Source organism: Sus scrofa, chromosome 15 (assembly GCF_000003025.6).
Source record: "Sus scrofa isolate TJ Tabasco breed Duroc chromosome 15, Sscrofa11.1, whole genome shotgun sequence".
NCBI classification, from domain to species: Eukaryota; Metazoa; Chordata; class Mammalia; order Artiodactyla; family Suidae; genus Sus; species Sus scrofa.
In genome coordinates, this window is record NC_010457.5 from 84,534,352 (window position 1) to 84,548,823 (window position 14,472).

Below are 14,472 nucleotides of genomic sequence, written 5' to 3' on the forward strand. Positions count from 1 at the left end.
TTATTTTGTTTCAGCTAACTTATTTCATGGACACACTTAAAATACTGTACCTACAACAGGAATATTAAAAGCTTCAGATGGCAGAATGGTCATGCATAAAAATAAACAAAGTGGAACAAGATTTGATATTTTTTTCCTTCCTTCATTTGGAATTCAAATAATCTAAGTTCTTGGATTTGCTTTTTTATATTTACACTTAGGAATGAAATGCCGGTTTCAAATTAGATCTGTTCACAACCAGATTACTGAGCCCCAGCTACAAGAAAATATTGATAATTTGTGTAGTGTTCTAAAGAAGTACACAAATTTCAGCCTTGGCAGTTTGGACTTAGTCACTGAGGGGGGAAACACTCACTTCTACACTTACATCTGATGGTGATTTATGCCTGATTACATCTGCTTTACATGTTGGAAGAGTGATCCTGAATTTTGCCTCTTCTCTCCTCAGTATTATTTTGATTACTAGCACCAGCACTTTAAGTTTAAATTTTCAATCGGGGTGCAGCCCAGGGGATCTGGAGGGCTCTCATTTAAGTTTTGCAGATTAAGTGAAGATGTTTTATGCATACTTTATGGCTAGAATCTGATCTGACTGGTTAATGTCCACAACAGGAAAGAATAGTCAAGTGACAAATACATCTTTCTCTTTTTACATCCCCCCACCCATCTTTCCAAAAAAAAAGAAAGAAAAGAAAAGAAAAACAAGCTAGGCTTATCTTTGCTTACCTCTGACAACAATTCAAAAAACATTTATTGAGTGTGACTACATCTCCGGTGCTGGGGCTGTGATGATGAACAGGGCTGTCACAGATCCTGCTAATAAGGATGCCTCACACTCTAGCCAGGAGACAGATGCTCAAACATGTGATGCTGATGCAACTATTAAGGGACATGACATGGACAGCTCAGGTGCTGACAGGACATGTAGCAGGAACATCTACACTTAACTTAATGGGTCAGAAGGCTTCCTGGGGGAATTTGCATCTCAAAAGGACCTGGAATGAAAAGCAGGAGTTAAGCCACATGAGGTTGGGTGGAATACAGTAAGGGAGTTCTGGGAAGATAGGACTGGAGAGAAGCAAGAGAATGATAGGGTAAAACCTGAAGTTGAAGGTTACTTGTAGCGGGGGTCAGAAGGGTTAAAACAGAGGCTGGGATGGGATGCCAAGTCCTAAAAGGCCTTGTGTACTACTTGAAGAAATTTAAACTTGGGTGAAGAAGTTAGAAGTTTCTTGCAATAATCTATTTAGGCCTGTGTATTGATTATAAGTGATGGTTAGCATTATTGAATGAAACAGCTAAAATGTCCTGCTTCTTCTCCCAAATATTTTAGATATTATGAAAGATTGTAAAGATTTGCAAAGAATCTTTACCATGTAAAGATTCCTACGGTAAGTTTTTCCTTGAATTGAATGTATTACCATCAAATGTTTATACATCCTTTCATTAGTAAAGCAAAACTGGAAAACCCAGTGATTTTGCCTTAGAGGAAGCTCAAAACACTTTTTGTGTTGCATTCCTTCAAGGTGTTGAGTACGTATTCTTTTTTTTCCCTTGTCATCTTCATTTTCTTGTTGAACAGTGTTTTGATGCTACTAACTGTACAGAATGTATTCTAGAAGTATATGGGTGTAAATTATGTATGTATCTTAAAATAGAAATATCATATCCATTTCCTAGGTTTTTCACTTTGAACCAATAATTTTGTTTCACATTATAAGGGGAAATTTTGACAAAAAATTTAACAAAAAGGATAATCACACTTAAGTCTTTGAAATTAAAATATAACCAGAAGAATAACTGAAAAGCTAGTTATTCCTCATTGCTGTGGGAATTACTAGATAGTCAACATCTCAGAAGAATATTTAGATAGGTAGGTGGGTAGGTAGGTAAATGGATGGATGGAGGATGGATGATAGACAGACAGATAGATATATAGCTATCTGAAATAAATTTTAAAATCAGCATAATGCTTTTTCCCAATATTTGATCTCTATGTATATATTATATAAATATGTGATATTTATCACACATATATAAGGTATATATATCATATATGTTAACCTTGTGCCTAATATATAATTCAAATATATCAGGGACCTTATACTCTTTACTTGGTCATACACCATGGATACACACACACACACACACACACACACACATCACATTCAGCTCCCCAGGGATAAACATTAACTGACACACAACAGGTAAAGCAAACCAATAATTCCCAGGCTCTAGCAACCCCAAACTAAAAATTCAATCAAACTGACAAGATGGGATGGAATATCCCACTGAATTAACAAGAAAGAGATAGAATGGGACAAGAATTTGTTACCTGGTCCTACCTGCCCTCTTTGGACATAAATAGGTTTTACTCTTTAGCTTCAAATGGGAATAGCGATTTGGCAAGATATGCAAAATGCTTGAAACTGGACAAAAAGGATAGGAGAGTTAAGAGACTATAAATTCCCTAGGATGCTATAAATATAAATTTTTAATAGGTTTCTGTCAAAATTTATAAAAAAAATTAAGAGATTAATTTTTTCATTAAATTAAATACATAGCACAAGAAAATACATGCTATTTTTTTACTTAGTCACACATTTCACATCTTCAGATACCAGTATCAACTATTAAGTTGAATATATTAAATTTAAATACTTTTATTATTTGTAGACTGTCTTTACAGTAAGATAATTCCTTCTCTTCATCAAAAAAATCTATAATGAAGATTCTTTTAACTAAAGATTTCACCCTAACATGACAAAGACTATGGTTACAATCTAAAAAGAAAGCCTTCTCTTATACATATGTATTTTTTAAAGGAACTAAAATAATTATAATTTTTCTGAATAATATTTTTCAGAAAGACAGAACATTCTTCAATATTGCAGTATAATTGTAAGAATAGCGTTTGTCTTCAGTCATCCTATAATATAATTTTCCCCTGATATCGTACTAAATGTATCATCCTGAGTTTAATTTCAAGTCTTTGAAAAGGCTATTGTCTTAAGAAATTAGAAAGGAATTTAAACTCCAATGCATAAAACATCATTTTCCTACAGATTTTCCAACTAACACCATTCCTTCCATCTAATATTCTAAGGAGGCAACATTGAAAGAGAAATAGTGGGCGGGAGGCAGTGTGATGACAAATTATATTGAACAATATAATTACCCTAGTCTTCATAGAGGGCTTTCCACTTTCCAGATCGTTACAAGACATGAAATCGGTCAAGAGGTAGATACCCAACCCATTTTTCCAAATGGAAACTGACACACTACAATGCTTTAACACAGGCTGTGAAAATGGTCAGCAGCCGAATCAAGATTAGAAGCAAAAGGAACTAGTTGCAGTTGCATTTCCATAGCTGCCCAAAACACGTCAATGGGATGACAGGAATAGCGTTGGTCCACCCCTGCAGCTGTGTTCCATCTTGCTCTGTGACACACACAGCTGATGGAAGTTTCAAACTCCATTTAAAGCTGACAGCACATCTTTTTCCAATGTCAAACCCATGAAATCAACATGAGGAATGATTATTTACAGAGACATCCTCAGACTCAGGAATGTAGGCTTTGTTGAAACTACATAGAATGTATTTCAACAAACGAGATCAGGACAGGAAAAGCAAAATTAAAGGACATCTTACACAGTCATGAAAATGACAACTTCAGTTCTACAGTTCTACTGTTATTCTACAAAGAGATGTTTATGAGTACAATTAGAAGTAGATTATCAAACAAGTGGATTTGAAATGTAACTCACACCTCCATGCTGATGTGAGCCTTGATCTGCATGCTCTTAAATTAGGAGGGAATAAATGTAGTATAATTTGATTGTGTTTTATAGTCAACACATCTCTTTCTAGAATATAAAAACATATCATTATCCATTGCTAATGATTTACCAAGCTCTTCAGATACGTTTAAAACACCAAAGAAAATTTGATCATTTCACCAAGCAGTGCTATGACCCAAAAAAGCAATATGGCCAGAATGGAGATACACACAATGGGGGTGCTTTGTGGGAGATGCAGGCAAATAAAGAGCTGTACTGTTGTCCTTTAGGCTCATGAGAATGATGTCCATGGTACCAACCCCGTGGTCACTGTGTGAGTAGCCAGTATATCAGCGACACGCTAACATAGATGACACACAGCATGATCCAGTTTATTCTTGTGATTGGCGGCCTACAGTTACCTGTCACGTGGAGGATGACATTGGAAGACAGAATGCCACTAGAGTTTTGGGCCCGAGCCACATAGAGGCCTTCGTCTGCCTTGCATACCTTCGGAATGAACACCAAATGTCTTGTCTCCTTGTGTAAAACCTGCAAGTGCTCGTCTGCAGACAATTTCTGGCCCTTCTTGTACCTAAAGCAGAGAGTCAGTTTTTAAAGTCAGGATCACTGCAAATTCATATCATTTCCAAGTTCTGACAAACACTGCAATTCAGCCCATCACTACTGCAATATTCTCGGCATTAGCAGAAAACTCTGCAGCAACCACATATTCCAGTGTGGCTGTTTCTCCTGCAAGCAGAGGCTGGCAAATGGTGGCCATAGACTCAGACCCCATTTTTTAAAAATTGAATTTGGGACATTTAACAATTGGAATATTGCATATGAAAACTCAGATATCCAACTCCTTTTTTTAAAACAAAACAAACAAAACAAAACAGGCCATCTGGTCACACGCAAATATCCACCATTTGCTCATGGTAACTTTATCCCCAAGCGGGAAATGGCACCTTCTGTTTGGCCTGCATCACTCTTTTGGCCATTATGAAACAGCAGCTTGTGGCTTCCTGGAATCTATCAGAGCAAGATTCATCTGCCCCATGATACTCATCCTACAAGATGAGTACCATCTAATTATCATCTGATGGTGCCTTGGTATTCTCATCCATATGAGAATACCAAGGTGCCACTTTAGAGGAAGGTACTTATGTACCACTTCTTGAGGATATTAGTTCATTTCATTTGTGTGAATTAATTTCATTAGCAGAAAATAATTTCTAATTATAAAAAGCATTTATGCAATTAGATGATTACTGTTAATGACACGTTTCTAAAGGTTTCTAAAAGCTATGAACATGAGCAGTTAGCTGCATTGTTCTATAAAACAAATAATTTGTTTATTTTGTATACTCTAGATTCTTGTTTATTTAATTGGGTGCCTGTTCTTCCACATAGGAAGTGGTGACAACTTGCATCATTTTCTATCCCCGCTGCCTAAGTGATAATTTCGCATTTTTCTGAGTGTCCCAAGAATGGTTTCCTGATAGCTTGTCAGTTGTCAACTGAGCAAAATTGTTGTGAATTCAAGGGCAAGATATTTTTTCAAAATATTATAGCAGTTCTTCAACAGTAAATACTAATCAAGTCATTTGTTATATGGACAAAAACAAGAAACACTTCAGACAACATTTTTCTTTGGAGAGAACTGATATTTAATAATGAATTAAATATTTTTAAAATTCATGAATATGAAATTTCTGCTGTAAAAAACATGCAATTGTAAAAACAACCAAAAAAAAAAAAAAAAAGCCTAAATGGCTGCACTGTAACCCATGTGCAGTTTCTTTTAATAACTGGAGAAACCAACATTTTCTCACAAATTTTTTAAGTAACTGATCCACACTTTAAGTATCATCAACAGCACACACAATAATGGAAACTAAGTTAATGTCTACTGAAACATTATGATAAATAAATTCAATTTTACTTATCTTGGTTTATAAGTATAAACTCAGGCTCAAGTATGTGTAAATTTGTCCTCAAATAAATATACTTAAGTTGAAAAATGTCTAAATGTTTAAAAAAGTAACCCTCACACTAAGAAAGTTAGAACAGCTTTTATAACAACAGCCATTTAAAACCTGTATTCTGTAGTTTACTTTTATTAAAAAAGATAGGCTAAAAATAATGATGTCTCTAGAGTAGAATCATATTGTTCACAGCTCAGTTATTATACCACCTTTCAAAAATGGATTTATTACCTGTCACTGGAAACTGTGAAAGAAATATCTTTATTCCATCTCTCACACTGAAGAAATTTATGAAAAGAAATCTTAGTGAAACAACAAATGTTACAAAAGTGGCATATGTGTGACTCTCTTTGAAGAGGGAAGAGATGAAATGGATAAATGACAGGAAAGGGAAAAATTCAAATGCTTATATTTTTAATTGAACATGGGATGTTAAATCAAGAACATTTCATGCTTGTATAGAAATAAATTATAGGAAAGAAGTTTAACCCACAGTCTTTGGAAATGAGGAATGTAAAACAGCTACAAAAACAAAAAGCACAGCTAAGTTGCAGTGCTTTTGGAGTTGTTTAAATTATTTTTATATGGTTACTTTTAATTAAAGGTATTAGCCATATGGCTACCAATGTGAGAGTTGGGGGTTTGACGTGAGGCCAAATCATGCAGAGTTGCAGTGACATAGAATATTAATCAGCTGTCCCTAAATGTTTAAGTTAGTACACACAGAATGTATTTGCTCAGTGACTCAATTTGTTTCTGCTTATGGCTTGTCATTATAGGCTACCCACCATGTTAGTGTAGGCTCTGGAAATCCTGTTACTTCAACTTCCAAAGTCACTGGAGAACCTTCCATGACAGTTACATTAGACAGGAGCCTGGAGAAATTAGGGGCCTGGCCAGCTAGGCTGACCATGCTGTTCTTTGCTGATGTACTTTTAATCTCTTCTTGGGGGACCATCTGCCTCTGACAGGGCTGGCTGGGGCCTGGTTGAAACCCGAGGCCTGAGAATTCATCCTGGGAAGCATGCAGCCTATATCGGGTTTTAGTGATGTTATTATCAGCATGCATTTTCTCCTGTATTTCTAGAAAACTTCCCTGCGCCTGGGGGTGCTGTTGCAAAGCTGGCTCATGCACTTCACTTGGCATGCTCTCTGGAGGTTTAGCACTGATTCTGTGGAAGGCAGTACTCTTTTCCAGAAATCCTTGGGATGTTAATGGGGGCTCAGATGGGAACTGGGGGTATGGCTTCTCAAAATGACTTGAAAATGTTTCTCTCTCATCATCACAAGCATCTGCGAAAGCAGCAGGTGGTAGGAGGCCAGATTCTGGGGCCTCCCCTGGACTGCTGGCCCCGGACTGCCTTCTGTGGCTTCTTAGGTGAAAGCGTGGGGAGGGGCTGGCAGGTGCTTCCACCTCCATGTCCAATGGAGCCAGGAGGGAATCAGGGCTTCCTGGGAGTGGAGGCAGGGAGATGTCGTCCGGAGAGACACACTCATAGTCTTCTGAAAGCTCTTCTGCAGCAGGGGCAGGCCTTGGACAGTACCCTCTTTGCTGGGGGCTGGTGTCTGCATGTCCAGTGGAAGCTGACCCTCTCCTGCTCCATCAACCACCAAGATGTCTGCTGGAGGTGCCTGCTCCTTCAAAATAGAAAAGCCAGTTTAGTTTGAGTTAGCTGTTGAGTTTTCTTTTTCCAGATCGCAAACTCAACTTCAGAGAGACAACTTGAGAAGACCTGCAGTGACTGACAGCTTGGGGCTCTCGCTCAGGCATTATTGAACTTGAAACCATTTAACCCAAGCAGTATCCTGTCCCATGACTAAGGAATTGGTAAGCTGACCTCCAGCCTGAGTGATAGGAGAGATCTTGGGAAACGGAAGGGAGCAAGCCCTGGTTCTCATCTCTAATGATGAGGCTGGACTGGACTCCTGTCTTTCAAACCATGATTTGAGGCATTTCCTTCCATCAGCAGATTCTGCTCTGGTTTATTTGTCTACATGTCATGGCACACCTGGTTTCCAAACACTGGGGACTTCCTTGTTAGGTGATTCTCAGATCCCCCCCCCCCCCGCCGAATAACCTTCTTCCTTTCTTAGGAAAAGCATTCTTTTAAGAAAAATTATTGTGGTAAAATATATACAATATAACATTTATCATTTTAACCTTTTTTTCCCGTTTTGGGGTCACCCTGTGGCATCTGGAGTTCCCAGGCCAGAGATCAGATCTGAGTCACAGCTGTGACCTATACCACAGTTGTGGCAATGCTGGATTCTTTATCCACTGTACTGGCCAGGGATTGAACCTGCGTCCCAACACTCCAGAGACATCCACTGATCCCTTTGCATCACAGTGGGAATTCTGGTTTTAACCATTTTTAAGTGTACATTTCAGTGGTATTACGTACATTCACGTAGTTGTGCAATGGTCCCCATGGTTCAGAACTCTTCATCTTTCAAGTCTGAAACTCTACCCAGTAAATACTAACTTCCCCTTCTCCCCTCCCCCAGCCCCTTGCACTTTCTCTCTCAATGAATATGACAACTGCAGGAACCTCATATAGAGAAATCCATTTTTTATGACTGGTTTTCTTTCCTGAAAGCCCCTTAGCTTTATTACACTGAAAATATCTACTGAGCACTATTATATACTAGGTTCCAAACTAGGCACTGGGGAGATAACTGGTGAGTGCAAGCAAACACCTTCTCCCTCTTGGAGATGACAGCATGGTGGGGAGGTAGATGTTAAGGGAGCAATCCCACATTGTGCCCTTTCCCAGGAGAACACACTGAGACACCCAAGAAAAATATACACCACTTGTCTTTCTGCCCCACGTGGAGCACAGGTCATGTCAGGATACTGGGAGAAACAGTGACCCATGCCCTGCTTACACTGTTCTAGTAATTCTCCCTCCTCATCTGCGTCCATCTCTGGTTTGAGAAGAGGTACAAACATCCTTTCCGGCACAGTCTCAAAAGAATATGGAGGCTGAAAGGGATTTCATCTATCCCAACCTGCCTGTTTTAGATCTACTTCCTTCTTTGTCTTTCCTCAGCATTTGGGGTGCATTTTCACTTAATTAACGCTATCACTTACACGTGGAATCTAAAGAAAGGACACAATGAACTTCTTTGCAGAACAGATACTGATTCACAGACTTTGAAAAACTTATGGTTTCCACATGAGACAGGTTGGGGGGTGGGGGGATACAGTGAGGGTTTGGGGTGGAAATGCTATAAAATATGATTGTGGTGATTGTTGTACAACTACAAATGTAATAAAAATTCATTGAGTAATAAAAAAAAATTACTGGTTTTTGTCCTGTTGCTACTGGTTGCACATTTGCAAGTTATGTCTTGACTTCGAGTTCTTTGTTTTAGCCTGTAGTTCCCACTCCTGACATATATTTTACAAGTGATTTTTGAGAAACAAATGTGTTTTCAGGTTGAAGATTAGAAGCAAACCAAAAAAATATTTCTTCTACTATCCCACAGATATCACTTATCCTCAGAGAAAGCATAAACCCAGCTGAGAGAAAGTGGCTACCTTCAATCATTTAGTAGAAGTTTAAATCCTAGGCCTAAAGCCAATGTTCTTAAAAGTTTTTCTCATTAAAAAAATTACTAAATAAACACATATCTATAGGGAATGTCCCTCCTTCTTTCGGTTTTCCTATTACAGTTGAGCTCTGCCTCTCTGTTTGTTTTCCTTTTTGTAGGAACATTGATCCAACAACCTTCTGTTTAGTTTAAGAATCTCCTCTATGACAGCATGAGGGATTTCCTGGGCTAGGGATCAAACCCTTGCCATAGCAGCCACCTGAACCACGGCAGTGACAATGCCAGATGCTTAAGTACTAGGCCACCAGGGAACAAAGGTTACTTTCTTTGAAAAGAGTTTTAGGCTTTATTTGTATTAAGAACAACTTCCTATATTTAGCAGGGATCTACCTTCCCTCAGTACCACCAGTGGATATGAACTGGCCTCCTGGAGTGACAGGGATGATGTCTGACTGCTCTCCTCTGTCAGCAGCCCTCCGACTATTTGGAGAATTGGTCCTGCAACCTCTATGCCTTTCTTTGTACCAAAATGCTCCAGGTCTTCTTCTGTCTCAACTCCTGGAACATTCATCCTTCTGGTCACCTTCCCAGCTATCAGGTCCTTCACAGGAGAGCAGGGACATTGTTGATCTCAGAGTCATGCAAGGGTAGGCAACACCTTAATGACTTCTTTGCATAACTTGTGCCTCTCTAGAGAAGAATAATGTTATAAATTTAAAAGTTGCAGCAAGCTTAAGAGAGAAACTTGAATAAAAGTCCAGGCTCCTCTCTCCACTCCTCACTCCTGCCTGGGGAGGAACGGACTTAGGCAACTGAGGGTTTAGAAGAAGAGACAGAGCAAACTCAGCTCTGTTCCTTTGAGGTCCTCTCTTTTGGATCTGCCTTCCACCCATAAGCAGAATCCACGCTGGCTCTAAGGCATGAAAAACCTCTGTACAGGAAGCCTGTGCACCCAAGTGGCTGGGTTGGCAAGTCTGTCTAAATCAGAAATGAAGTTCTCAGAAATGCCCTACACAGGTCTGAGCCCTGTCCTCCAATCCAACTTTTACTGGTTACTGATTCCTGACTCCTGTGTCTCAATTTCTGATGGCGCTGGACTCAAGAAGGGGATCCGAGGATATTATTTTTTCCACTCTCTGTAATTGCCGAAGTAGAAAAATACTTTCCACGTAAAATAACACTACCAGATAACTTCTACTGAAAATAAGAGAGTTTTCTCAAATATTTTTCTAGAAACATTTCAACCTATTAATGTTCCTCCCTTAATAGGATTTTTCGAGGATTTATTTACTTTCCAGATGGAAGGTAATCAAAGGAAACACCATCTTCTTGATCTATATGATATGTTTTTGTGAAGATGACTTTATCCAGTTTTTTTGGTTTGTTTTTATAAGAACCACATGGGACTATCGATTCATACTGAGTTTTTTTTTTATTTTTTTTTATTATTTTCCCACTGTACAGCAAGGGGGTCAGGTCATCCTTAGATGTATACATTGCAGTTACAGTTTTTTCCCCCACCCTTTCTTCTGTTGCGACATGAGTATCTAGACATAGTTCTCAATGCTATTCAGCAGGATCTCCTTATAAATCTATTCTAGGTTGTGTCTGATAAGCCCAAGCTCCCGATCCCTCCCACTCCCTCCCCCTCCCATCAGGCAGCCACAAGTCTCTTCTCCAAGCCCATGATTTTCTTTTCTGAGGAGATGTTCATTTGTGCTGGATATTAGATTCCAGTTATAAGTGATATCATATGGTATTTGTCTTTGTCTTTCTGGCTCATTTCACTCTCATACTGAGTTTTTAATCAACTAAAATCTCCTACATCCTCATCCATTAATACCATTGATAAAAGTCTTGAACACTGCAATATTTAGGACAAAGCCAGATGTGTCCTCAAGGCAAGGCAAACTGTTTTCCAGGTCGACACTGATGAACTACTTGACATCCATGGGCATAATTATAACCTGACCAAACACTCATTCAGTTCACAGTTCTCCACTTACCTTAAAAGAGATACTGTGAGTATGTTTTTCAAATGACTTCCTGAAATTACAATGAATTTTGCTTATAGCATTAACCTGGAATTTTCTATTAAATAATCATCTCAGAAAGCAAAATAAGGTGAATTTAATACAAGTTTTTCTGAGTAAATCCATGTTGGCTTTTGGCATTTCCAACGTTATTCTCAAATGCCAACAATCTTTCAGTTTTAAGTCATTATGAAATTTTATAAAAATCCCTTTTTGAACTCACTGAGCTATAGTTTCCTGGATCTACTAGTTTTCCTTTATAAAAATGGTTTCCAAACATTCACATATATCCAACTATCTTTTACATTTCTCCACCATAAAGCGATTTTTTTCTATCATTAGAAAAAAAAGGTGTGTGCGTGTTTTCAGAAAGATGTAGATAAATCTATATATCTCAGTACAGACAGGTCATATTTGCATCAATCTCATGAGTTTTGGGAAAGTGGTTGGGAAACAGATTTAAATCACCAAAAACAGCTCATTCTCAACTTGTTTCTTTTACAGCCTTGGCTGCTCTTTGTTGTTGACTACTTTGTCTTCCTTTTCCACCTTCTAAATACACGAATAATGTATGGTCTTGTCTTTAAGTTCTCTAATTTTCTCTATATAATTTTCCCCTCAAAGATCTCACCCACTTGCATACCAATGATCAATTGGTGATCAGCTACTGATCAATTAATGTTGAATTAATCCTAAGTCTATACATAGCCTCAGATCTTATCTCTGTCAGGATTTTGAACTTTCGTTTCCACTGATGGACATAATCACTTGGCCCTACAATCACTGCCATGTAGGTGAACAAAGTGAGCATCTGGAAGAGAGAATACAATGATTTTCTACATCCATTGAACTAAATGTGTAGCACCAGTTCTCTGAGTCCATAGAGTAGGGAGCCATCTCTGGGATAAATTTAAGGGAATACCACAAGACTTTATCTTCTAAAGTATCTCCACAACAGACAGTCTTATCTTGGGACAGATTAGATTTACATGAAGGTAAGTGGGAAGTGAATAAAGAGAGATATTGAACAGAGGGCTTGGTCTAAGAAAGTCATTTATGGGAAAGGCCTTGATTTGGGCGGTCCGGGGGCAAACGTGGTACCTTTGAGTACTTGGGGAGAACAAAGTAAGAGAAGAGAACAGAAAAGTGGTAAAAAATACTTTTTTCTTCCCAATTTTTCCCAAAGCAAATGTCTCAAGAACATCTTACCCGCCTACCAGGTGATCAGGATTAGTGGGAGAGGATGCAGGCACTGTCCTCACCCACTTTGATAAGAGCACTCCACTGAATTGTTTGCAATGAAAGTACTTCCATGCTACTACTTTATTAGTCACCATCTACTAGATGAATGGAAAGAGGGAAAATAATTGGCATGGGAATCTACAGTATCACATTTATATGTAATAGGTTCTTGGAATCCCTCTTTGGTCTTGTGAAAAAAAGTTACCTGGCTGACATTCAGGAGAGCTGGGCTACCTGCCCAGTTCTGATACTACTTTCTGTGATTTTTGGGGGCAAAATATTTAATCTCTTTTGGCCTCGGTTTCCTCAACTGTAAAATAAGATTTGATCAAATGATTGTTAAATCCCTTCTAGCAGTAGAATACTATAATTCTGGCACCACAAGCCTTAAATAGTTCTGTGATTTTAGGCAGGGCTCTTAATATTCCATGTCTCTGTTTAACCTTAGGGTTTTCAAATATTACTGTGGATTTAGCTTTGGTGCTCACCTTAGGGAATAAAACAGCATCACTGATGGCATTGCATTTACTTAATTGTCTAATTTCACCTGCTGTATTTTTTGGGTCAGAAAATGAGAAACACTTTACTATCTCCTGGAGAAAAATCTTGTGATGAAAACATCCCTGTAATAGTTTGGTGGAATTGTTCTTTCTGACTCAAATAATTTTCTAGGGAAGAACAATACCATTTAGGGTATTAGAACTGACTGCAGTGACTCCTGGATAAGCTTTTAGTTGGTATTTCTTGCTATTTGCCGGCATGGTATTTCAGAAACTCATTACATTTGACTTATAATACAAATGATAGAGACAGTAAGAGGGTAAATGTGATTGATGTATTTAAAAGTGAAGATTACTGCCACCCTTTCATTTTGCCAATTGCACCAAAATGTATACATGAAATTAGATCAATGAGATATCTGGAAAGTTGTAATTAAGGATTTTCACTTTAATCCTAAATATCTGATGATCTATCAATATCTTTTAATTTATATTAAAATAAAAGTGATTTCTCAGTGAAATTAAATCTTGCTTTTTTATTTAAAGGAATCTATTCCTTTAATTTTTTTCTAAGAAAAATTAATAAAAGCAAGAGAAGCCATTTTTACTAAGTATAAAGGAGTGTGCTTGCTTTGGCAGCAACAACTTTTGTTCCTAATCTTAGTAAATGTGTGTAGTTGACAATGTAGAAAAATCTTCAGGGTTTTAAAAAATAAATAGGAGTTCCTGTCATGGCTCTGTGCAAATGAATCTGACTAGTATCCTTGAGGACGCAGGTTTGATCCCTGGCCTCGCTCAGTGGGTCGAGGATCCGGTGTTGCCATGAGCTGTGATATAGTTTGCAGACTCAGCTTAGATCTGGCATTGCTGTGGCTGTGGTATAGGGCAGTGGTTACAGCTCTGATTTGACCCCTAGCCTGAGAACCTCCATATGCCTCAGGTGCAGCCCTAAAAATACAACGATAATGATAATGATAATGATAATAATAACAATAAATAATGTGATGTTGGGTTTAGTACGTCTTGTAACTTAGTTAAGAAAATGTGATGCATTTAATGTTACTCCTTATTATTTCTACTTGTCGGTCTCGATCAAGGGTGATTTTTCCCCCCCAGGGCACATTTGATCATTTCTACAGACATTTTTTGTCACAACTGGATGAGGGCAGGTACTGTTGGCATCATGTCAACAGAGGTCAGAGTTGCTGCTAAATATCATATAATACATAGGACAGTTCCCACAACAAAGAATTCTTTGGGTCCAACAGTGCTGAGGTTTAGAAATCCTGGTTTAGACAATCAGAGTAACCAAAGAACATTTGATATAAGACTTGATATAACCTTGATATAAGATCAAGGTTTGGCAGCTT

General features: G+C 38.1%; 1 protein-coding gene across 1 annotated transcript in view; it reads right to left on the reverse strand.

The window, feature by feature from the left end:
* Positions 374 to 14,472, reverse strand: part of CCDC141 (coiled-coil domain containing 141) — a 210,572-nt gene continuing 196,473 nt past the window's right edge. Inside the window, 3 exon segments of the mRNA XM_021075317.1 lie at positions 374 to 4,376; positions 6,561 to 7,281; positions 7,284 to 7,410. Of these exon segments, the coding sequence (XP_020930976.1) occupies positions 4,109 to 4,376; positions 6,561 to 7,281; positions 7,284 to 7,410 (1,116 nt within the window). The 3' untranslated portion in view covers positions 374 to 4,108.